The sequence below is a fragment of the Amphibalanus amphitrite genome, unplaced genomic scaffold (genome assembly GCF_019059575.1).
Source record: "Amphibalanus amphitrite isolate SeventyFive unplaced genomic scaffold, NRLGWU_Aamphi_draft 001246F_arrow, whole genome shotgun sequence".
NCBI classification, from domain to species: domain Eukaryota; kingdom Metazoa; phylum Arthropoda; class Thecostraca; order Balanomorpha; family Balanidae; genus Amphibalanus; species Amphibalanus amphitrite.
This window is the reverse complement of record NW_024882739.1, coordinates 122,395-148,788: the sequence shown is the minus strand read 5'-3', so window position 1 is coordinate 148,788 and position 26,394 is coordinate 122,395. Positions and strand designations below refer to the sequence as shown.

The following is a 26,394-nucleotide window of genomic DNA, read 5'->3' as shown; positions in this document are numbered from 1 at the left end:
GGCGGATCCAGGGAGCGGACATTTAACCCTCGCCCGCACATGCCATTTTCCCATCCTAGAACGCACATGGGGGGGGGGTGGTTGCCACCCCCCCGCGCCATTTCGTTCCTGTTGGAGATAGAGCTTAGCGGTAAAGACCAAAAAGATTCTTTGGGAAGAGACGAATCCAATGATACCCAGTTTTACCTTCTCAGGTCAGTCATTGACCTTCCAGGTCAGGTCAAACTAAAAAATGTTGCTGTTTTGGGTCACCGTTTGATATCAAGTGCGCTGCTTATCATATACCGATGACGATGCCGTTTTCTGGTGCCAAGCCAGCTAGAACCTCTTTCTCACACTACCCGACCAGGTTTTTGCTGCTGAGGTCATTTCAGGTCAAGTTAGGTCAAGGTCAATTATATGTGTTTGTATGTCTGTGTGTGTCTGTGTGTATACTGATGTGTGCACCGATTGTTTATGTGTCCATATTACATGAAATCATGATCTGAGAAGCTTTTACCAAAAATGCAGTCAAAAAACTTCACAAAAAGTAAATTCCGCTTGCCTAAAACGCAATTATCTTAGATGACCTAGGTTGACCTTGACCTTGACCTTGACATCTGTACATCGTCGAACAACATGTTCCATGATAGGTGGGAGGTAAGACTGGTAAAAAAGGCCGAAATCAAGGTGTCAAAAGCTCACAAGGCCCATAGCCAAAGCAAGATGTCGAGAATTGGCCATTTGGGTCATGACATGACCTGAAAAACAAGGTCATATCTCCGAAACCAAAAGTCACAGAAACTTGAAATTTTCAGTGGACATCAAGAAAGGCTAGAGGAGCAGCTATACGAAAAATCAGCCTTCTAGCTCTAAAAATGTTGAGTGCAGAGCAGAAAGACTACCTGGGGGGGGGGGGTGGCAACCACCCCCCCCCCCCCATGTGCGGGCGAGGGTTAAAGCAAATATTTACTCCCCCTTCCCATGGCCCCTGCATCGCCCGAAATAGACAAAACGTACCTTCCTTAGGTAGGTATGTTTTATAATAATAACACTTTTATCAAGATTTTTTTTGCTTTATACTGTTCAGCAGTAGGTCCGTAAGGAATCGAAATCCGAGGAGTTTTTTGATTTTGGACACTTTTTTGAGGATATGTCCCCTACAGCGTCGAAAACGCCTTTCTGGATCCGCCTATAACATCATCTCGACTGGGATCTTGCCCCCCCACGCCAAAATCGAATCCGCCGCCACTGGCAGCAGGAGCACATGTATAACGTCTCACGTCACAAGTAGATGGGGAATTGATTTTGGTAGGCCAAGCATGCTAGCGCGACGCCAAAATCAAGTCAAACTAGGTTTTCTAAATCGATCGTTTTGAGGTCGTTTTTTCATAGAAAAAAATATCAGATCGATAAGTGCCGACTTATGATGCTTGAAAATTTACGTTTAAAGCTGTAGTCTCAATTTGGTCCATCTGGAAGCCGAATTATCGATTGCCTACCGACTCCCGGCAGCCCCAGCCGGGCTGAATACGGGGCCGCCGTTGCTGCTTGCCGCCTCCTCCGGCCGCCGTCCCATATCTGACCGGTGCCAGCAGCCGGCCCCGGGGGCTGACTTGGCAGTCGGCAGTCGTCAACAATGCAGCGTCCCGCCCCGACCGGCGCGGCGCGGGCGCAACAAAGCAGCCCGGCAGTCAGCGGCTGGTCGGGGTGAGAAGGGTGTGTGGTGTCGAGAGTTTGTGGCGCGACGTAGTAGATGTGGAGGTGAAGAAACAGTTTTCTTCGTGAAAGGAGGACAAGTCGAAAAACGTAAACGATCTGGAATTACGAGGTGCTCAGCCGCCAGGTAGCCGTAATGCCGTGCGTATGTAGTATGTAAATGCATTAGGATTCGGCAAGTGAATATCAACAAAAATTGAAATCTTATCAGTGTGATATCAGTAGCTACTGCAGTGCATATCAGTAGTAGATTTCTATGCCGATATTTTCTTTCGTAGACTCACGTTCCTTGGATTCTATCAATTACTCGCATTCCTACCCCTAGATGGCAGCAGCGTATTTGCCTGTGATGATGCTGTGCCGCACAGCTGCATGCAGCAGCTTATTATTCCTCCCGCTAGATGGCAGGAGCTATCTGCGCCTGAAGCTATACTGCGCCGCATGGCAGAATGGAGCTTCAAACGCTCCCGCTAGATGGCAGGAGTAGTCTACGCCTGAAGGATACTGCACCGCATGGCAAAATAGTTTCAAACTCTCTCGCTAGATGGCAGGAGCTATCTGCGCCTGAGGTAATACTGCGCCGCATTGCAGAAAAGGCTTCAAACTCTCCCGCTAGATGGCAGGAGCAGTCTACGCCTGAAGGTATACTGCGCCGCAAGGCAGAAAAAGCTTCAAACTCTCCCGCTAGATGGCAGGAGTAGTTTACGCCTGAAGGTATACTGCACCGCATGACTGAAAACTGATTCTGAACCGTTACGTGCGCTGTCAGCAGTATTAACGCGACACCGCATTGCGTGCGATACGTGTCTTGAAATACTGACGTGTTCCGACGCAACAATGCACCATAACGGTAACACGCATGGTGTCGCACTTAGACTCAGACACGACGCACGTAGCACAATGAATGATATTGTCCTTGCGCGTGACAATACAATGACACCAAACACTGTCTCAAGTGAAAACTATGAAAAATGGAGCAGCAGCCAGCAATGTAGGCTGTCATCGGTAATAGAATGTAGCTTTTCGACAGGCTGATATACTTTTCCCCGGCCAATGTACTGCAAGGGCACGCATTCCATGAGTGCACTTATTGCACTTTTAACAATAATCTGGAATGATTTCAGGTATTGAAACGTTGAGTTGAGCATTGTTGATAAGATTATCAGGAGTATGAAAAATAACCTCTTGCTCATATCTGAAGGAATTAAAAAATTAAAGACCAATATATATTCGGGCGTGGCCCTTCCTCAGTGGTACAGTGTTACAATGGAACAAGAGAGACGTATGTGACACACATGAGACTAAATACATTATTTTGAATAAAATCACTTACAGATATTTAGCATGCGCTTCCAAAATAGGTGTCGATCTAGATTTACTTGGCAGGAAAATGAATGGTTGCATGAATGCTGTATTAATTTATGTTTCATGCAATCATTCATTTTCCTGCCAAGTAAATCTAGATCGACACCTATTTTGGAAGCGCATGCTAAATATCTGTGAGTGATTTTATTCAAAATAATGTATTTAGTCTCATGTGTGTCACATACGTCTCTCTTGTTCCATTGTAACACTGTACCACTGAGGAAGGGCCACGCCCGAATATATATTGGTCTTTAATTTTTTAATTCCTTCAGATATGAGCAAGAGGTCATTTTTCATACTCCTGATAATAATCTGGAATGATCAATAAGGTAGGCTACATACCTGCACTGAGTTTTGTTCTTTTTTCAAAACGATACATGTGTATTAGATTTAGGTAGGCATCTTTGTCCGAAAGTTGCTGGCGCTTAAGTTGCTATTATTCCAAAGCTGGCCAATTGAGCTTGGTCCGTTTATTAACAAAGTTTGTAAACAAGCGTTCAACATGTTTCAAAAACAATGAACACGTCAAAATACTCAAAACTCAAATGCTCAAACATTCATTTCTAAGGGGTCGTATTTTCACGAACGCAAGCAAAGAAGCATCAAGCATGATGAACAATTAAGCCATTTGTTTATTTGCTTATTCTTTTACCGATCACCAACAGGCTTGCACCCAGCGACAGACAGAATACTTTGAATTGAAATTATTCCCTCGTGCTAAGTGGTGAACCGACCTGGGGCCGTATTCACGTCGATCATTTTCGTAAGAATTTTCTTAACCCTCGCACCGACGGGGGGGGGGCGGATATCCGCCCCCCCCCTGAGGTTTTTCGCGAAAAGCGGGAAAACCGCGGCGCGTAGCGCCGCGAAATTTGGTATGACTACAACCTCATCAATTTTACACATGGTGTGCAAGTTTGAACCTCCTACCTTTTAAGGTCAGGTCACCAGGTCACTTTGAATGACCCAACCTCAAGTCACTTTTTTGCAACTTTGTCACCGTGCCAGAGCTGCAGTAGATGTCGGAGGCCTTTGAAAGTCGCAGGATATTATTAGGTCATTAGTAGCTACAATTTGTATATCTCGGAATTTTGATATCGGTGACCTAAGGTCAGGTCAATTTCGCGACCTCCCCATTATAAGCCAATGGGGGAAAAATCAACTCCCTGTTTTTACCACTAAAACGGGTCGGAATGGCCCCATATACCATATGTGACTTCATATACGATCAACCTTCACTACCTTGAGGTCTGTTTTGCTGTTGGGCAGCTGTGAGGTCATGTGACGTCATCAAAGGTCACCAAAGGTTTTTGGCCAATAACTCCGTACAGGAACAAGATACAGACGCGTGGATGGTCTCATTGTGTTAAGCTCGTCAAGACGCATCGAATGATATACATGATGACCTCGAGGTCACGTGACCTGAGGTCAACCTTTGACCTTGACCTTTCGAGGTCAACATATATATCATTCGATGCGGATTGACGAGAGGATCACGACGATGCCCTTAGTTTGTTCCTATCTTGACTAATTCGAAAGTTATTCGAGAAAAACTCTCTCCATATCTAGCGCCGCCATTTTGACTTTTTCGACCCCTGTGACGTCATCTTTGACCTGACCTGAAAATGACCTTTGTAAAAATTGTAGATCTTGGCCGTGCGTATCCGATGCCGTTTACCGCTTGTCGCTATCTTGCTTCGTTCTCGAGATCTCAGGGGGGGGGGCGGTCATCCGCCCCCCCCGTCGGTGCGAAGTTGGCGCAGACCCCCGTCGGTGCGCGGGTTAAGTTTGACCTACTTCTTAAGTAAATTTTTTTATTCACGTGAAATCCGTCGATAAAAACTTAAGAACTGTCGACGTGAATACCAAATTATACTTACGAAAGAAAATTGACTTACGATGTCGACGTGAATACGGCCCCTGGTGTCACAATTCATCCGGCTGAAGCCCTTGCAGCTGCAGTGACTCATTCGTGTCTTCACGGAGCTGCTTTCATAGGCGTAGGAACCATGTACGAACAGGGGGCCGGGGCGCCCTGCCCTCCTCCCCGACTTTACAGCCATTTTTTAAAGTAAAATATTTATTTTTTGATTTAAATACAAAATTAATAGCAGGAAATGGTTCAGCTAGCCCGCGCCCTGATGGGGTCTGCCGAGCAACGCGGTCTGATAGGGGGGGGGGGGGCATTTTGGCCCCCCCCTAAGATCTCGAGAACCACGCAACGTAGCGACAAGCGGCAAACGGCGTTGGATAGCCCTATCAGGGAACTACCTTGTGACCCAATTTCATTGACCTCGGTCAAACCGATGACGTCACAGGTCAGGTCAAAGGTCGAATTTTTACCGTTTACAGGCATTTCAAGAAATGCGTTGTAAAATCGAGTAAAATGCATTTCATTGAATAGCATCGATGGGGAAATGTTCGTCAAACGCATATTTTGCTATTTGAGGTCAGTGATACCAGGTCAGGTCACAGAGGTCAGGTCACTGAGGGTCACAAATTAAAAATATCATGTGATGCATGTTTTATGGTCCATTTTATATGCCAAATGCGATTATGTGGGACAGGCAGCCCTTGGGGTCAGTTAAGATTATGTTTTGGTGAAGGTCAGGTCAAGGTCAGGTCAAGGTCAGGTCAAATAAGGTCAAATTTCAAAGTTGATATTTTTGCATAAAATGGGTATCGATTCGATGCAGCTTGTCACGGGGAGTTCAATGGTGGTCTCTGTTTTGCGCTAGGAGGTCTAGAATTGCTAGAAATTGAGTTCAAAAATTTGACGTCATCAATTTTTAACAGTTTTTTTCGCTATAACTTCGCCAAAAAAGGGGTATCGATCTAAAACGTGGTATGTATATCGAAGAGCGCAGGGACTATCACATATATTCCGTTTTTTTCGAAATTCGAAATTTTTCGATTTTTTGGGGTTTTTCTAAAAAATCTTTTTTTATTTTTGGGCCAAAATCCCAAAATTTCGAAAATCTGAGATAGAAGTTTTGTAGCGCCGTTTTTTTTCTACACAACCACATAAAGAACTTTAAAATTGCTTGGTACCTGTAGAATTGGTGAGCGTTTCAAGATGTCGTGTTTTTTGCTCATTTTTACTCGAACATGACCTCAGTTTGACCTCAATAACTCCTGACCCGAGGTGACCTGTGACTTGAAATTTTGTGTGAAGGTGTCAAATTGATGCCCAGTAAGGTATCCAAAATTTGGCGGCGCTGCGTGCCGCCGTTTTCTCGCTATATAAGAAAAACCACAGGGGGGCCAAAATGCCCCCCATCAGGGCGCGCGGGCTAGCTGAGATGAACACGAAACTGTAAAGAATTTCTTCATAGGGGTATTGGGGCTCCCACAAAGTGACATTGAAGTTTCGCTACCCCCCCCCCCCACACACACACACACTTTTCGTGACGTTCCTACGCCCATGGCTGCTTTGCACCAAAGCAATAGGTATGCATACCATTCGGCAGAGTGGTTTCAGCAACACTGGCGCCTGCACTAGTAGCCCATTGTGGGTAGTATCAGTAGTGGAATGTTGTTCTCCAGAGATATGGCGACCAACAGCAGCACGAGGCTGGCCACCGGCAGCTGGGGATACAGGCGCGCATATCTAAGCATTTATCCCGTGGTATGTACCAAAGAGTATTCGATTGAAACTTATGATAAAATATGGTGATGAAATTGACCAATAACATGGCAGTGAGATGTATTTTTACATACATAACAAAATGAGGCCGAAAATATAGAGCAAGCTTTCGTCTTACGACATCATCGGGTCGTAAGACGAAACGAGACAATCGCCCAAGCGGCTGCTGAGATATGAGCCTCTCAAAATCACGACTTTTGCAAAACAGCCTGAACACCCTTGACTTTTCACGTGGCACGTGCCACGACGGTCACTGAGATGTATCAAAAGTAGTCAATTACGGGGTAGAAGGGATGGGGCTACCCAGCAAAAAAGACTGCAGGCCAATCGGTCCAGCGGTCGCTGAGATATAAGCCTCTCAAAAGCGTTACAGGCCGGGCCGGGCCGCTCATACTGAGATTTTTCCGTTGTATTGAAAAGACTTCGATTCGCTCGCTGCGCTCGCTCGCTCGTAATAAATCCTTATAAGTCCGCCGCCGCCGCCGCCGCTGCCGTCGGGGTTACGCCCAAAAACGCTTATTGCGGCGCCGTCGATTGACGCAGGAGGGTGAAATTTTTACTACTCGTGGGCCACGTGATTCAACAGGTCATATTAAATTTTGGGCACGATGCGGCCGGGGGTGCGCCCGTGGCGCGTGCTCATGTGTACCATAGGGCTAGCATTATAATGGGCAAAAACAGGCTATTGCTTGGGAACGGTAAGGGTTACGGGGGTAGTAACTAGTAGCTGACTGGTGTAGTAGCTGGTGTAGTTGGCTGGTGTCATTACGGACAAATATGAGAAAGTATTATCAGGAATTCACAAAAATACGCATATTTAACTAACCGCTCGAAATTTACATGTTACTATCTATTAATGCTATACACAAACAAGAACAATTATTACACCATGATAAATGGAAATGTTCTGTCATACACAGGCATGATGAACCAAATGCAGCCACTCAATGCTGTTGAGCATATATTGACAAATAGGATGCATGGGGTTGAGCCACGAAAATCAGTCATGAATAAGAGATTGGGTAAACAATACACAGCTCGAGCGATAATATGTAGAAGGAAGGATTTGCGAAACAAATAATTCAGCGTTCATTCTCTTACTCCTCTCTCTCTCTCTCTCTCTCTCTCTCTCTCTCTCTCTCTCTCTCTCTCTCTCTCTCTCTCTCTCTCTCTCTGTCTTCACTTTCCGGTTCCTGCACCCCTTCCCAATCTTAAACTTACCATCAATAGCCAGGGATTCATCTTGAATGACTAGCACCGCCGAAACTTGTCCTTCCCACTTGAATATTTGGTATGCCTTCGTCGGTATACCTCTACAGACTGAGCTCAGAGTGAGCTGCGACTAAATATCACCACCGTGACCTACATGATGACACCCCCTACCACTCGTCACAACGTGAGTCACGAACAGACAGACAGAAGTTGACACGCCACTGGGTCGCAGTGCACCCTGAAGCCCCCCCCCCCCTCCAAAAAAAACATACACACACAAGCCACTACTTCAAGCTTCGACTTCGTTAGTATTGAAAAAAAAACAGATATCGTTTTTTGTTTTCATGATGCAATGATTCACTTATTAAACGTAGGTACTTACCTACTCTGGGCCTCTAAAAATTATCGTTTCATTTACTCGACTGTGTATTGACTACTCATTTTTATTTTTCGTTTCATGTTTTATAAGCAAACTACCTGAATAAGCAATGAACAATAGTAAAATATTCAGAATATGATGTAGAAGACATAAAATTGCGCTCCTCATCATTTCAAGAAGTATTGCAGAGCATCCATAATTTTATCTTTGAGTTCAACTTCTCCTCAGTATTGGTCGCATTGGTATATTTCGGTCTAACGATCACACCACCCATGCAACAGCTGAGTGGTGTGACCACTCAGCTGTTGGTCACACCAGCTGAGTGGTCGTGACCAACTCAGAGGTACATACCTACTGCTCCAGTACGAGCAGTAGGTACCTCAGCGGGTGGACCGTTTGAACAGCTGGGTGACCAATCCTAACGGGGCACACCCGTTTCAAAAACGGGACGAACCCAGCTACTGTGGCTCACCATTCGGTGATCGACTCAGCTGTGTAGAATTTGTCCCTTATTTGGTCATCTCACGGCCATGAAATTGGCTAAATGGGCTAGAAAACCTAAACATGCCGGCAATGGCGACAAAAACAAGAACAATAACAAATCGTTTATTAAGCGCAGTTAAAAAATGCCGAAAAATTCCCAAGCCACTGAAACCTACGGATGAAACACCCAATTACCAATACATTTCAGGGAATCAATAACACATTTCAAATGGTGCTCACGGATGATACGACGGAAAGTTCAGTCAAAAGGTAAAGAGAAGCCGTATCACATACCTATCTTCTAAACGTTTGCCGAAAAAAAAACTTGTTCAGGTACCGACACAGAGACTGAAGGCTGAAACACAGCTCTTACGTGTGCAAGTTGCATTATCAATTCACCCCTTAGAATACATGGCACACCTATTTTTCGCTCCAAATACGCAGTACTTGGAGCTGCGAGTTGGGAGCACAAAATATGTCATGCATTCTGATGGGAGAAGCGTGAAGCGATTTGCCCGCTTGAAAGCTGTGTTCCAGCCTTAAACCTTGTTCTCGCTGCGATAGCTTCAGCTGAAGTGTTGCATAGCCCCACTCTTTCACTCCTTTACACAGCAGCGAAGACACCGGAAAGCACAGCCCGAGCAGCATCGGTGACACTCGCACCGCAGCACTGGTGGCCAGCCAGGACCTGGTTGTGGATGGCTGGCAACCAGAGGAACTGCCACCGTCAAGAGCACGAGGCCGATCAGCAGCAGCTGTGGATAGAAAAAAAAAACGGGTCGGTCAATGGTTGCAACAAAATTGGCAAACTGATGAAAATGAAAGCGATTGGGAACATTTACTTACAAATGAAAAACAAAAATATGACGTTTATGAATGAAAGGAGAACGATTGATCGATTGGCAGACGGTATGCATCTATAAAGGCGCATATGAACTAAGCGCTAAAACTTACCATCAATGCAAAACGACTCATCTTGAACGCTAAGCACGAGCACCTCAAAACGCTTTCTGGTGTTTTTTCGACACCTTACCTCCGATCGAAAACGCCTACGGACTGAAATCTGGAGTCGGCTCCAACCGTTCACGACCAAACGCCTGCTTTACACGCCTACGTCCCGTCTCTAAAATGTCCCAGTTTGCGTCATAACTGTCACTCCAGTAGCTGACGGCAACTGTCACCAGCTCTGGGGTGGCGTTACGTAATATGTGACATTTTGTGTAACATTTGTAGAGCTGACGAAAAAGGGGGGTTTCTTACTTCCACGTAGGCAAATCGCTTTGTTAGTTAAAGGTCATGGTTGATGCTGATAGTCTTCGAAATATGAGCGCGTCGTTTTTTTTTGGCTTACTCAGAAATGTTAGGTTACTGCGACAGGGAAAAGAAATGCACACAATTACAATTCACAAATAAGTAGAAACCAGGATTGAGTGGTTCAAATAGACCTATGATTGTTCCAAACTGGCTTATAATGGCCGTTAGTAGTTCTAAACGATTTTAGATTGGCCATCGCCGGCTTAAATTCAGCAGCCGTGTTTCTTTGTCGACTCCACTTGGCACTTCGTGATAAACCCGTAGACTGGACACATCTAGGAATCATACCAAAATATGCAGCCCTAGAAACTGCTGACATTCACATGAAGTATCACAGTTTTACGAGTGTATTACATAACCAAAGACCCCGTTCTATCTATATGTGTGCTTCATGACACGAATATCAAATTTCTAGTACGTGAACAACTGCTTACTTCTCGGTACAACCGGTACAGCCCTAACCGGCACTATTTTGCTATGAAAATAATAACAATCAAGCAAAGCTTACTCCAGTAAACTCAAGTGACTCATTGAGTTACTTATACTAAAAATTGTAACTACTGACATGATATCATGCACTGGTGCACTTGTTTTAGTTCTGACCATTTTACATTGAATATTCTTGTTATAGTCTGGCAAACCTAAGAAAGAACGGAACTGAAGTTCCTGAATCATTTCGCAACGTGATTCGATCACTGGAGGTGTATGGTTCGAAGAAAATTCGTGCAAAAAGTCGTGAGAGGAATATTGTTCAATATGTTTTATTTAAAGGTAGTGTGCCAGCTTTCCTGGACCGTATGGAGTTAATGGCCCAGATAAGGAGAACCGGATTTTTAGAACTTATCCATACCTTCAAAACTCATGGAAACGTCTTAAATTCTTCAAATTTTGAGTACCCCAGTGCGAAATTCGCCCCGACGGGTTGTCGGTCGTACCCCAACCACATTTCACACCACTATGAACAATAAATGCACACACTGAAATCGCTATTACCGATATGCTCATCCAATCAAGTTTCGATAAACCCGTTCATCATCATCTCCTGCGGTTTCGAACACGCCTGTTAGGTGGTGCGGTAGACCGCGCCCAAAGCCAGGGCCCCGGTAACGTGAGGTAGCCGAGTCGGGGCAGCGTGCGCTGACCCAAGCCGGGGCCGCGCGTCCTCCCGGTGTCATGTGATAGCCCGGGGCTGCCCGCGGGGATGCGGTAGACCGCGCCCAAAGCTGCGGCCACGGCTTGGGTCAGCGCACGCTGCCCCGACTCGGCTACCTCACGTTACCGGGGCCCTGGCTTTGGGCGCGGCTTCTGCTCATACTTTGTGGTGCGGTGGTGGTGCGTCGGGCCGCGCGCTCTGACTTCGGCCAAGAAAATGCGTCAGCTGATCATTGTCATTTCTGCCACTTGCGTGTGGTGAAATGGGGTCATAACTTAAGAGACGGCTTTTTCATATCAATTATTTTACATAAAATCATATTTCAAACCATAAATAATGTTCGACAGCCAAATAAAAGAAACAATACCAATACAGGCTTACAGTTTAAGGCTCGACATTGTGTTGTCTACGATTAGACAGCTGATAACTCATTCCCGTACGTCGTAACTCTATAATGACCTTTGCTTATTGTCACATGTGCGCCGCATTCGCGATTGTTGCCGACGCCTGTTTACAGGTCAGCCCACTACAGTTGTTATACATATCGAAAAACCGATAAACTTTTAGGCGAAAAAGGCACAATTCCAGGCCCATTTTTGATTTTTTTGCGATATTAGGTAAACACAGAAGCTTCTTATCCTAGGAAAAATAAAATGGGAAATCTTTTAAAGGTGGCACACTACCTTTAACATAAAAACGTGCAACAGTGGTGGTTGGTTTGCGCTATAAATCCGTTCTTTATTAGGTTTGCCAGACTTCTTTATATGTATTTGAAACAAAGAATCTTGTGTATTTTATAGTTATTAATGCCAATAAAGGGATGAAACGTTGGGGGTCCAACATAAACATTGAGGGTGCATAATTTAACTTTGGGGGTGCAACTGCTCCCTTTGAAGTATACAAAGTTACGCCCCTGCATCACAGTTCACGACAGAGATACTGGTTACTGAGCGAGCGAAGCGAGCGGAGTCTTTCATTAAGGAGCGAGCGACGCGAGCGAAGTCCTTCGTAGATTTACGGAAATTTCTGAGTATGAGCGGCTGGCCGGCCGGCCGGCCGTGGTCACGTTTTTGCGAGGCTTACATCTCAGCAACAACTTTACCGATTTACATGGGGTAATTTTTGTAGAGTAGCTTCATTCCTTCTGCCAAGTACTGGACTATTCCCAATGCATGTGGGTGACCCCTTATGCACGTGCCTCGTGCAAAACGAAGAGAAGTCAGTTTTGTAACAATTGCAATATCTCGGTAACTACTGGAACGATTGCGCTGAAAGTTGGCATGTAGGTAGGCACTAATGATGTCAATTACAGAAAATCTGAATACCGATACCAAACCAAATCCCAGCATTACCCGTAAGGAAATACCGATACCGTCCCAACTTAATAACATGAGAAAGCTATACCGACTTTTACCAATTTCTCAGCCTCCTATATACATATTAGCGAGGGCTCATTACCAAAAAATACCAAGTACATTAGGATTGAAATACCAAATACAAAGTTGGTATCGGTTTGGAATCGGTATACCAAAAAGTCGGTATCCGATTGACATCTCTAGTAGGCAATGCATATCCATGTGCCACAGTTGGGGCGCTGCTGCACGTGCACACGTGCATGGGGTCGATTCCAGATCTCGAGAACGGCTGAACCGATTGCGCTGAAATTTGGGACATAGTTAGCGATCGGTTAGTAGGCTGCCGTGAACAAGTCAGTTGGGGCCTATTTTGCACGTGCGCACGTGCAAGGTGCCGCTTTCAGATCTCGAGAACGGCTAGGCCGATTGCGCTCAAATTTGGCACATCGCTAAGAACTGGTTAGTAGGATGCAGATTGCAGTGCACAAGTTAGTTGGAGGTACCCCCTCGCAATTTCGTTCGCACGTGCAAGACTCACCCTCTTGCTCGCTCCGTTGGTCGCCCCAAAAGGCCTTTTACTGGTTTAACCTTAACAATACCCTGCGCATTTCCTAGATACTTTCTAAGCATGCATAAAGGTACGATTAGGTAAAGTAAACACACTACGCAGTGAACAGTCCCAAAATAGATACTGCAGGACAGCACCCTCCATTTTTTGTCTTGTGCTGTTCACGATCAATAAGGGCCCCATAAAACTAGGATCATGTCATTAATCTCGTCATGTGCTTTATTGAATCAGTAAGAGGACGTACTATATTACAACAAACATGATTACAGCTAGCCTTTAGTCACTCCGGCATTGGTCAGGTTTAGACTAATCTGACTCCCATTCAGGCTCGGGGCAGGACTGTCGTCAACAGCCGACTTTGACTTCGACTCCGAGCCCCCGCGTGACAGCGTCCATTTCCCATCCAAACTTGCAGCAGAACTGTCGACTCCAGTCGCCGATGGCGTTGATTCCCACTCGACACCCCAAGTTGATCCCAGATTTTGGGTAGTCTGACTCCCTGTTGTATTCGGGGCAGTATTGTCAACTCTGGCCGCTTTTGAATTCGAATTCAACTCGGCAGCCGTATTTGACATATTTGATGTCGTCTCCAAAAGGCAGCAGTGCCGGCACGGTGCATCACAACGCATAGAAGGACAGCAGCGCGAGAGCAAGCACGGACACTCGGGTGATTTTTTGGGAGGATAGTTGGTCATCGCGTGTTGTGCATGGCTGACAACCAGAACCATCTCGACAGCCAGGAGAACAACGACTGTGGTAAAGACCATCTGGAAATGACAGACATGTTAGTTAGTCCGTGTCGTTACGGACAGATATGAGAAAAGAAATAGCACGCCTAGTTTGGCTACAATAAGCACACATTTTCAACTGACTGTGCAAGCGTAACTATTTATGCATGCTTTTCACTGAAAAGAGATAATTGCAACATAGTCGTCACTCGAAGTTGTTGAGCATTTATTGACAGGAAATAGATGCATGACGTTTAGACACGAACATTTTATGGAGAAGGGATTGATGGGATACAAGTTAATGGATACGAGCAATAATAAAAAGGAGCATTTGTGAAACATAAATTTAAAATATCAATCTCTCCTTCTCTCCGGCTCTAGCAGATCTTTCGACACAGCACTAAAACTTACCATCGGAGCAAAGCGATTCATGCTTCAAACAGCTGTGTCCTCTTGTCTTTTTCGGTGTGCCTCGGCTCACAAATGTCTATGGACTGAATTCTGAGGTACGCTTTAGCTAAATGTCACCGACACGACTCAAAAATGACATATAGGCCTGTCATTTTGTGAGTCGCTAGAGACTGGACCCTGGTGAATCACCAACGGTCAGTTTGAAAGATACTGTTCTATGACAAACATGAGTTAAATTCTACGCTGCTGCTGTACTCGTATTCTGCTATAAAAGTTGGCATTTTCATATCTTTGTTTGTTTGTTGACTCTGTGATGCTGAATTATTATTATGCTACGGCTTGGTAGATTTTTTTTTTGCTATGGTGCGTTTTGCGGTGTTTGCGTTTGGCGGCGGGCGGGCGTTTTTTCACAATTCGAAGTCTCAAATAACAAAATTCACAAGACACCATATTCCATAGCAGGACTGTGAAGTTGACCGCTAATGACTTCGGTTCTTGCCCTTGTTTCGGCTCCAACTTGAGCATCGGTTAAATGCTGATCAAAATTGGCACCAAACTAACATCGTTCAATTTGTACATCAGCGGTATTCTGTTGTTTTGCCTCAAATATACTAGGGCTCATTTCCAGATATTTCTTGGCATGATATGCTGAAACATTTAGAAAATGTTTGACCAGTGCATGTGCGCCATGCACACCAAAATAGCTTCGGCAATAAATAGCTTCGGCATTAAATAACTAACTTCGCGCCATAATAAATGGCGCACAAATTATTGGCGCTAACGCAGTCGTTTATCAAGCCTTTTTTGCTTTTCACGCCAAAACGTATGTGAGCCAAAAATGAGAGAATGAGAAAATGAGAAAAATGAGAAAAAGGAGAAAATGAGAGAATTCCGCAAGGTATGAATTTCTTTATATGTTTCGGGGTTGGCGCAGATCGCGCCGACTAGAGTTTGAGCTCCAAGTTATTGCGCTGTATGTTGCACATTGTGCGTAATCGTATTGTAGAATAGCAGTGATCATTAGGCCCTGTCTGTAGTGTTGCCATGTGCTTTTTTAGGGCTCATGTTGCGCGGAACCATGAAGACCACGTGATCGAAATCAGGCCGACCTTAGTTAGCCTCGGGTCAAATGATCAGGACATTTCCGCCTCGAACAAAGTGCGCTACATTTTCTTCCACTCATCCTCTCATCTCATTGCTAGAAGATGACCTGAATGTACCAGAATGGCCCAACCGAACACGGCAACAAATACATTTCGTTTATTGAAGCAAGGAAAAAGCCAGGGGAAATTCCCCAAACCTCCCAAATATTTGCATTTATCACTAAACACAGATAACTTTCAGCGAATCAATTTTATATTGGTATCCAGTCTGTAAGGATAGTTTCACAAACGATATTCACTGTTCCTTCCAGCGATCCTGTGAAGTGCTGAGCGGAGCCTGATGAGACATCCCCTTGAACTGAGAAGAGCGAGGCCATTCTGTTGACTGATCTTTACGAGCCATTACTATGCATAGCAGCAATACCGACACCAGTCACAATTGGGACAGCAATGGTGACACCTGCACCAGGGTGTTGGCGAAGGGACCACTTGTGGGTGCCCGACAGCCACAGGCACTGCCACCGTCAACAAGAGAAGACCGGCCAGCAGCAGCTAGAAATGAAAAACGGGAGCGTCAGAGAACGTGTCGGATGATGAGCTCAACAGCCTGAAGTTGATTGAGAGCTTTCACTAACCAATGGAAAAAAGTAGCGATTCTCTATGACAATCGACAGCTGGTAACACAAGCGGGTTATATGTATAAGAAGTCCTTATTAGAGGTGGCAAAAGATAAAAATTTTGGGAACCAGACTCGAACCAGACCCGGCTGGACATTTCTGGAACCAGTCGGACCCGGTCTTAGTTGGAATCGGAACCAGTTGGACCCGGTCCCCAAAAGTCAACTAATACAAACTACTTGTAGACATCATTAGTTGCTTCATGTATAACAGCCTATTTCCCACTGGGAATACTCATGAGCTACTGTGTGCAAAGAAACATTCACTTCATTCACTTCATATTTTGCAATAATGTGTAGTGTGCAATATGTATAGTTTATGGTAGGACCCGGTTGGACCCGTCAGAAAATTTCAAGGAACCGGTCTGGACCCATATGGGTCTAGACTGGTTCTTTGGACCGGGTCCTCGGGTCCACATTTTGCCACCTCTAGTCCTTATGCTTAAAAATATATGTACAAAGGCTTATACTGTAATATGTGTATGAGCCTATGGCTTATATTATGCATACAGCATAGTTATGTAGTCACTATGGAACATGCATGCAAACATAAATGCATGGCGTACATGTGACTGAACCAGTAAATAAAAAGCCTTGGCAAAACACGATTCTCTCTCTTCTCTCTCTCTCTCTCTCTCTCTCTCTCTCTCTCTCTCTCTCTCTCTCTCTCTCTCTCTCTCTCTCTCTTCTCACCATGCCCTCTTTTTATCACGCACCTCTTTCCAAACGACAATTAAGGTGTTAACCTTACCATCAATAGCGATAACTTCATCTTCAATGTCCCCCAAAGCGTGTTTTGCCCACTTGAATAGATTTGCCGCACTCGGTTGGCAGACGCTTCAGCTTGCAAACTGAGCTTCAAAGTGATGTTCCGCTAAATATCACCACCGCATGACATGACATGACATCAACGCTGCACCGAAACCAGACAGCTCGTGACACCTGCCTAGGGTCCTGTTTCACCGTCCCAACGCTGTGCGCGCTTCAGCGCTGCGCCAGGCGTTTGATATCCGGCCCGCGCGGCGCCGGGGTCTCCAGCCGAACGCGCGGCGCTGGGGGGGGGGGGAGGTAAATATCATCCCTCTGCTTACTCGAAACCAAGGACCGTAGAAATAAGCGGAAGGCGGCAATCGAAAGCTCGTAGCGAGAAGGTTCAGGTGAGTGCTTAAAATGTGCTTAAAAAGGTCAAATATGAGGTCAGGGCCAGCTAAATGTCAAGACATAATTGTTTGCTCGGTCAACATAAATGAAAGTTTCAAAATTATTATTTTTGCCATAGGAAGGTTTGCTTCGATGCAAAATTTAACGGGAAGGGAGTTCAATGGTGTTATTTTCATCTTTCTACGTTGCATACTTTGGTCAAAACAAGGAATTTGAAAATTTTACCTGTGGACATTTTCGAAGCCTTTGGACGATATCAAGGCCGATTGACATTTTTGAACCGATTGACTTGAAATTTTGTATGCGTATAGTCCATTCATGCATTACACACATATGTTCCGTTTTCTTTGAAAATTTAATTTTGTAGAATTTATAGAGTTGATGTCTATATTTTTTTTTAATTTTAAGGCCAAAATTTCAAATCTATGGAAATTTGAGATAGCTATTTTGTAAAACTTAACATTCTGTTTAGGACGAATATTCGAAACACCGGGTACTTTTTATTTATGGTAGCTTTCGAAAGCGCTGCGGCTTTCTTCCTCAGCCTAGACACACATAGAATCAAATTAAAATTAGCATTTCATCCTAGTCGCTCGTTTCGTGAGAGTAAACATTCACGAAAATAGTCGTTCACGAAACATAGTCGTTCATAGTCTCTAAAATATCACAGTTTGCGTCTTGCGACGAAACTGTCACTCCGGTAGCTGCTGTATGACGGCAGCTGCCGTCAGCTTCGGGGTGGCGTTACGTAAAATGTGACATTTTATGTGACATTTCTAGTACTGAAGAAAGGGAGGGGGGGGGGGTTCTTATTTTCACGTATTTCTTTCAACCACTGAAAGGTCGTGACAGGTTGTTTCTGGTATACTCGTTATATAAGCAGTAAGCACATCGTTTTTAGCGCACTCTGATATGTTAGTGTCCGGGATGAGAAGGCCACGTTGGGAGAATTATTGGCACAAGCCAAAGCATAAGGGGCTCAAATTGATCTAATAATGCTTCAACTTGTCTAGAAATACCCCCTAATATAGATTGAATGACCTCATATTGTTCAAAGGCGGTGTTAGTTTAGCAGCCACGGTTCTTTGTAGGTTTGAGTTAGTGATAAGCCGGTAGACTATCCATATACAAAGAAGCAAGGAATCGTCCAAAGTATGCAACTAGCCCAATAAACTGCTAACATCCACATGAAACATCACAGCTTTACGAGGGAGTTACATAAGCAAAGGCCCCGTTCTATCTACCGCTTCATGGCACGAATATCAAATTTCCAGTCCGTAAACAACAGTCGCCTCTCGGTACAACCCTAACCAGTAAACACCAGCCGTATCCGCATACTGACACCGGTCACAAACAGCCTCACTCGCGCTGAGTGCTGTAAACTGGCCTAGTAACGGTGTCAGAGCGGTGACACCGCATACCACCCCGGTGTCGTCTGTTTATTCCACAGAGCATCCAACACAGGCGCGCGCCGTGACTAGAAATGTATCGTCACATCCCGGGACAGTATATAGTCGGGTTGGAGAGCGGCGGGTGCGGCTGGAATGGCTGCCACACGAGGGAACCGGGAACAGGGCCAGAGGCACAGCGCCAAGGCGTTTCCGTATAGGTGACGGCACGCCCTTCAAAACACAGGTGAGATCTGTGTAGAGGGAAAGGGTGGGAGTAGGGACTGGTTTTGTTTGTGTGTGAATGTCGACACAATCTCTATATGATTTTTTTTTCTATCGTTTTGATTGAGTGCTTTCAACTCAATGATACTGAAAGAGATTTCGCGTCGTCAAGAGCTCTAAAGTCAGTTTTCATATTTACGCTTTTTATGGGCGCCATATAGCCTCGTTGTTGGTGCGCCCTAAACACCAAATCATCATCACAACGCAACTTAGAGTGACGGAAAGCTTATAGAAGCTTGCCCAAGTGCGGACGCAGCCTACTGGCTACTTTATACCCAGTACCGCATTTTTTACGATTATAGCGGCAACTTTAGGAGCTAAAGCACGTCAAGTAAATGATACGCTTTTGATATTGACTTATGAATCGCGAAATTACCTGCTATGACAGGGCAGTTATCATGCCACCTCTAGAAGATTCCTGGACATTTTACGCGCACAATGGGACGTAGATTGTGAACAGGTTTGTTGCGAGTGGGCTCGGGCTAAATCATTTCAGAAGTACTTACCTAGCTGGCATTCACTAACATCTGCTTAATGTTTCCTCCGCTGTCAAACACGTGACATTTGACTGCGTCTCGATTTAACTGCAGTCTTTTCAAAGCACATATTTTGAAATCAACTCAATCATCATAGCAAACAAGACGTTAACATCATATGAATAGCTTTGTTTGTCCACAATGAATTGACGGCTCGTCTTCGTTTCAGGAAAAAAAAACAGAACGTCATTGCTTCCTGCTGGTCAGGAGAGTAACATCTTCCAACTGAAGACATTCAAACGGCAGCCATGAACACAGAAGCAGAGACTAAGGCCCAGGAGGCAGGGGAACTCAAATGTAAGTCGTTAAAAATTCATCCAAATATATTTATGTTTTATTATGATGTTCTTTGATATGTAGATAAACATTTAAAACATCAGATCATGATCATTGCTAACTTGCGTGAAACGTGAAACGCAAACCAACAGAACGAGCATGTCTTTTCCTCAGACCGCCTCTTTCCGTCCGTTCGGATGATTTTCGTCATGCTCGTTGGTATCGGCGTGGGGACCATGATGATCACTCGGTTCAACGTCAGCATTGCCGTCGTCTGCATGGTCGACGATGACGTCACAGAGGGTGTGATGACTTCAGCGGGGGACGGCATGGGAAACGCAACCCGAGACATTGCCATAACGAATGGTGGTGACTTAGAGGTTTCTACAGCGGGAAAAGGACGGGTAAGTATTATTTACCTTTTCTATTTCAAATCAGTTTATTTCAAATTCCATTAGGACGATATATTCCTATTTCAGAATCAGCGTTTACAGTTATACCTAGGTTTTATAGATTCATGCACATCGCAAGTATGGATATGAAGGACGAATGCAATATGTATGTTGATACCAGACTGTCCACTGGACAAACCCCGAGACAAACACCATGTCTTTAGCGTTCATTTGCCTTACAAACGGTGTAACGGCTTTATAATACATATCGGCCATCAGAAATGCCCATCTGCTTTCCAGGGTGAGTTCCAGTGGGACAAGACGTTCCAGGGCCTGCTGCTGTCCAGCTATTTCTACGGCTACACAGCGGGTCTGGTACCGGGCGGGTGGATCGCTGACAAGTGAGTTTTGAGGAGATCATGAAGTACAGAGACTTCGATTTGTTTGATAACCGCTGTTTATACACGGATGTCACTCGATCGGCAACCCGAATTTGGTCATGATTTTCAGTTATCATCCAGAATAAACTCTGTCGGTTGAACTAAAGACATTGCAGTGGGCGCTGCAATGTGTGTCCCTAACTTTAACAAGCCCCCTACTTTTGCGTTTTGGGGTTGAAAATACATCACTTTCTGGCATCGTTCATCATGATTAAGCGTATTCTATTTTCGGCTGACGCCACGTCTGCGCTCCCAGGCTGCCGGTGGTGCTGGTCCTTTTGGTCAGTATCGGTCTGCAGGGCCTGTGGACTCTGGTGTTACCGGTGGTAGCACGAACAGACCCGTACCTTCTGCTGGCTCTGCGCGCACTGCATGGACTCTGCTCGGTTAGTGGAAAAAAACTTCGTAACCTTTCAACAAGACATGATTGAAAAAACGTTTCCTCTTGATAGTATGAGATAAAAGAAAGAACCATAAAAATGTGTTGCTGAAAATGTACGAGTACATCTACGATAAAAAATTGCTCTAGCCAAGCTAACTTTGAGCTAACTGATAAACTCTGGTCACGTTCTATGAGATTCCAACTTCGCCAACGCTTAACCTACGTGATAAGCATTACGTGACCTCTCGGTATGCTCACACAAACTATACCTTTGCTACTGCGCTGTGGACTATGATCCCAACCCTGGCCAGCGCGCGACCTCTACCTCTCTACCTTCTGACCTCTACCCTCGCCGACTTGTGACCTTTCCGCGCAGTCGGCGGCGCTCCCTGCCGCACAGGTGTTCGCCCGAAACTGGAGCGTGCCTGTCGAGTACACCACCGTGTTCTCGCTGTGCTGGGCCTTCCAGTACCTGCTCGGAGGTTCGGCGTACCCCATCTCCAGCTCCATCTGCCAGGCCTGGGGCTGGCCGGCGGTGTTCTACATTACAGGTGAGGCCGCGCCCCTCACATCGATGGTGTGTGGGCACTGAATGGCGTTTCAGTGTAAAACTGTGCCAACTTTTCGTTAAAATTCTCAAAACCATTAGAAAGCTTGAGTATAAAGATTGTCCTGTCCGTATTTTATGGAATCCAGTGTTGAATGCAGTGTCGTATGAATTGTAACTTGTTTCATTGTTGAAGAGAATTCTGTTATTATTTGACCGTTTCCGGGTGTTCCTTTTTTTCAGGGGCGTTTCCGATACTGTGGATGGTCGTAGGCTGGTTCCTTCTGACCAGTTCCCCTGACGAGAGCTCCATCTGCTCGGAGGACGAGAAACGATACCTGGCCTCCAAGAGGCTCTTCAGAGTGGCCACTACGAAATCACTCTCTGATAAAAGTGTAAGTAGGATAAAAAGATACTTTTGTAGTCCACGGTACATGAAGCTGCAGCAATAAATCAAAATTTCCACAACGTAAATAAATTCATTAGGTAATTCAGTAAATAAACTATATAAGTAATAAACTGTAGATTAAAACTTCATAGAACATGTTTCATGCACCGGAAAATTGACAAAAAGTTGAACAGCGGAAATGTTTATAGGACGGGATCATGAAAAATTGATCATGAACCATTGAAATAACTATCCTTTTCTTCTAAAACCAAAAAACTTTTTTGTCTAAAAAAAGACTTCTAGCTGCAGCATGGGTCAAAACTAAAAAAGAAAATGCGTAACGATAACCCGCGCACCGACGGGGGGGGCGGATATCCGCCCCCCCCCCCTGAGGTTTTTCGCGAATAGCGGGAAAACCGCGGCGCGTAGCGCCGCGAAATTTGGTATGACTATTCTCTCATCAATTTTACACATGGTGTGCAAGTTTGAACCTCCTAACTTTTAAGGTCAGGTCACCAGGTCACTTTGAATGACCCAGCCTCGAGTCACTTTTTTGCAACTTTGTCACCGTGCCATGGCTACAGCAGATGTCGGAGGCCTTTGAAAGTCGCAGGATGTTATTAGGTCATTAGTAGCTACAATTTGTATATCTCGGAATTTTGATGTCGGTGACCTAAGGTCAGGTCAATTTCGCGACCTCCCCATTATAAGTCAATGGGGGGGGGGGGGAAATCAACTCCCTGTTTTTACCACTAAAACGGGTCGGAATGGCCCCATATACCATACATGACTTCATATACTATCAACCTTCACTACCTTGAGGTCTGTTTTGCTGTTGGGCAGCTGTAAGGTCATGTGACGTCATCAAAGGTCACCAAAAGTTTTTTTGCCAATAACTCCGTACAGGAACAAGATACAGCCGCGCGGATGGTCTCATTGTGTTCAGCTCGTCAAGACGCATCGAATGATATACATGATGACCTCGAGGTCACGTGACCTGAGGTCAACCTTTGACCTTGACCTTTCGAGGTCAACATATATATCATTCGATGCGGATTGACGAGAGGATCACGATGATGCCCTTAGTTTGTTCCTATCTTGACTAATTCGAAAGTTATTCGAGAAAAATTCTCCATATCTAGCGCCGCCATTTTGACTTTTTCGACCCCTGTGACGTCATCTTTGACCTGACCTGAAAATGACCTGTGTAAAAATTGTAGACCTTGTCCGTGCGTATCCGATGCCGTTTACCGCTTGTCGCTATCTTGCTTCGTTCTCGAGATCTCAGGGGGGGCGGTCATCCGCCCCCCCCCCGTCGCGTCGGTGCGAAGTTGGCGCAGACCCCCGTCGGTGCGCGGGATAACTCAACATTTCAAAGAATCGAGCCGGTGACCCTCTGATGACTGTCCCCTCAGGTGACCCAGGAATCAACACCAATCCTGGCCATCATCACCAACCGTCAGGTGCTGATAGTGATCGGCACCTTCTTCACCAACAGCTGGTTCTACTACGCCCTTAACATCACTCTGCCCACCTTCCTGAAGGAGACCATGGGCGTCAACCTCACTGAGGTGGGTCGTAAGAGATGCCGTGCCTGTACAGTGTACAGATGCCTTAAAATCTTATAAATTAAACGAAGATGTGGCATGACTCTATTGTTGCTTATTATGCTGGTTGGTCGTTATAATTTTACCAACAAATTTGCCGACAAAAATCAAACGTGAAATGAAATATGGTAACAGGTTAGGTATACCCTATTCCATTCTAGCTAAGTCATTTCTGAATAACGCATGTCTTTATCATCACCGCCCATTTTTTTCGCAGAACGGATTTCTCTCCGGTCTTCCGACCATGTCGATGACCGTCGGCTGCGTTGCAGGGGGAAAGGTGTTTCAATACCTGCTCACCAGGTGGCAGTGCAGTCGAACCAATGCTCGTAAAATTATTGCGACTGTCGGTGAGTTCGAAAAAAGTTATTTATTAAATTTATACGTCTAATTTTTGTAGCGTTGTACCTACCTTTTTTGTACCAATGATAATGCCGTAAGTGTCGTTGATTTATAACAATCATGTGTGATAATAAAATAGGTACCTAAATCATATTTTTTTTCAGCGTTCCTGATCCCGGCCGTTCTGCTGGGGGCCATCTTGCTGCTTCCTCCGGGAATGACGTATCTCACGATGAGCCTTCTCGTCTTATGTAACGTTACCTCCGTACTGGGAGTTGCCGGAGGTAAGTGGCATCTCTTTGCATTACCTCAGTAGGTACTAAGGAGAATGCTGATTTTCACGAAGGTATTGCTTGTTGTCTTTACAGAATAAAGTCAATAAGTTATTTCACACAAATGAACAGCAGTCGGGGATTGCCAACAACAGACTTAAAAAACTTTAAAGCGTCATTGAAATTCGCTCTGGCGTCCGTTATAGTTCCTTCTAAAAACCAATTGACATTTACAGCAGGAGAGCATTTAACTTCATTGATTCTCCACACAGCCTCCGTTATCATCACAGCCTCCATTGTCATCATCGTTCTAATGTAACAAACATCAGCACACCGCTGTGACCTCGACACCCGTTTCAGGCCCATTGTCTGCGGGCCCAGACATCGCCCCTCAGTTTGCTGGAGTGATCTGGGGCCTGTCGGGGTCCATCGGAAATCTGACCGGGGTCCTGGCACCCACCATAGCCGCTGCAATGACACCAAACGTGAGTTGCGACTTACTCGTACATGACTTCTTGTAATCTGTTTTATGTATAGGTCATTATTATTCCATTCATGTTGTTTAAAATACGCAAACTACAAATAATTATGTGCATGGATGTGGATATGAGAGCTGTAAAAAGACAGCAAAATAGTCCTTTGCACAAGAATAAAAAACAAACTTAATCATGATCAGATTAGTTAAACTCGAATAGTAAAATCAAGGAGCCGAAAACATTGATAGTGATATGTAGCAACAAGACAAATGAAGTCTATAGCCAATCAGTACCCGCTCAAGAACTGCATCGTATCTCAGGTACTGCATTGATCAGGTATTGTGCTTCTCAAATTGTGATTTGTTAAGAAGACCTCAGAGTGACCATGCCTTTACATTTCTTCAGAAAACTCTACTGGAGTGGCGGTACTTCTTCTTGATCGCACTGGTCATGAACGTCGTAATGGATCTCGCCGTCATTCTGTTCTGGAAGTCAGAGGTGCAAACATTCGCCAAGACGGAAGACATCAGGACAGAAACTCAAAACGGAGACACGTGCAAAGCGTAGAAATGGTCCTTTTGGAGACCATAGACTACCGTAGCAAAATAAGTGCCAAAAAGTATCTGTCCGAAACGTTTGTCAAACGATTCGGCGCCGAATTTCACGAGTGGCTCCAATATGTGGGGTGCATCGGCTCCAGGGTTTTTGAATGTATCGACTGCGCGTGCTTGTACGATGATAGCCTGTAAAACATTGTTGTTCTGTGAAATACTTAAACGCTTGCTTTGACTTACTTAAAGCATGTCACTCAACAAATGTCTTAAAAGTCGTAAATGTGAAATGAAACATGTATTACAAATAAAGGTACGCGTGTCGATTTATTCTCTTTTTGCTTTGTAGTGAATTATGTTACTTACCTAATGATTTTGGTTGAAATGTGGTTCGCCGCGGCACGTGAATAAAATAAGTCAGAGCAGGAGCGTAAATGCAGTTCACAAGCATGGTTGAAAATATGTGATAAGAACTTTCATCTGTATGTAGAATTATGCCAGAAAACGCATGGCAGGCATTACATATGACTACGGTCGGCGTTCGACATCTAAGTGCGAAACAGATGGGAAAATCGCTAGAAATTCCATGCACCACTGGGACATCGAAAGCAATTCCTTGGCCAAATTGCTTTTGTCGCTGAGGCGTCCTAACCACATACCATCATCAACCAATTCCTTACGCAACCAATCATCCGCAGGGCGAGTAAAGTGATCAGCCACGTCGCTCACAATCCATGACAACGAACAACTCGTCCCACAACAGGGCAGGACTGTTTCATAAATAATGCAGCAACCCAGCACAAGCATATGTAGAAAAGCGAGCAGTGCCATTACGACGGACGTCAGACTTCAAGTCTATCAGATGTCCATAATGGGTTGCATGAAGGACAGCATATCTTCTTTGCTGATCTAAGATGGTCTTCTTGCGATCTCTCCGAGACAAAACAGTTTATTTTACGAGCGAGCGAGCGCCGCGAGCGAAGCGAAGTCTTCAATATAACGGAAAAAATATCAGTACCAGTAAAACGAGTAGTAAAGTAATCTTGAGTAAAACGCCTTTTGGGCGAAGAACGAGCGAGCGAGATAGCAAGCCCTGCAGTGCGCAAGGGCAAGAGGGTACTTCCAACGGGCTTGTGCAAAGCACCCTTCTAACCGGTCGCTAGCGATGTGCCAAATTTGAACGCAATCGGCCCAGCCGTTCCTGAGATCTGGAAGCGGCATTCTGCACGTGCGCACGTGCAAAAGGGGTCCAAACTGACT

General features: G+C 45.0%; 1 protein-coding gene and 2 long non-coding RNA genes across 5 annotated transcripts; 1 reads left to right on the top strand and 2 right to left on the bottom strand.

The window, feature by feature from the left end:
* Nucleotides 1–1,592: 1,592 nt before the first annotated feature.
* Nucleotides 1,593–25,460, top strand: LOC122371459 (sialin-like). Of its 3 annotated transcripts, XM_043347803.1 has the most exons (13): nt 17,080–17,248; nt 18,703–18,887; nt 19,631–19,758; nt 19,912–20,141; nt 20,430–20,530; nt 20,826–20,955; nt 21,328–21,502; nt 21,742–21,893; nt 23,302–23,457; nt 23,711–23,843; nt 24,000–24,119; nt 24,468–24,592; nt 24,989–25,460. In XM_043347803.1, the coding sequence occupies exons 3-13, from the start codon at nt 19,710–19,712 to the stop codon at nt 25,148–25,150; spliced, it is 1,533 nt and encodes a 510-aa protein (XP_043203738.1). In that variant the 5' UTR covers nt 17,080–17,248; nt 18,703–18,887; nt 19,631–19,709; the 3' UTR covers nt 25,151–25,460. The 3 variants fall into 3 exon arrangements, with proteins under 3 accessions (XP_043203739.1, XP_043203740.1, XP_043203738.1); XM_043347804.1 differs by lacking the exons at nt 17,080–17,248; nt 18,703–18,887 and adding an exon at nt 1,593–1,788; XM_043347805.1 differs by lacking the exons at nt 17,080–17,248; nt 18,703–18,887 and adding an exon at nt 1,672–1,810.
* Nucleotides 8,891–9,975, bottom strand: LOC122371461. Its single transcript, XR_006254738.1, has 2 exons — nt 9,738–9,975; nt 8,891–9,538 (listed from the first exon to the last, which is right to left on the bottom strand). It is a non-coding gene; the product is annotated as an uncharacterized LOC122371461 (long non-coding RNA).
* LOC122371463 lies at nt 13,370–14,772 on the bottom strand. The gene is made up of 2 exons (XR_006254739.1): nt 14,313–14,772; nt 13,370–13,940 (listed from the first exon to the last, which is right to left on the bottom strand). It is a non-coding gene; the product is annotated as an uncharacterized LOC122371463 (long non-coding RNA).
* Nucleotides 25,461–26,394: the final 934 nt, after the last annotated feature.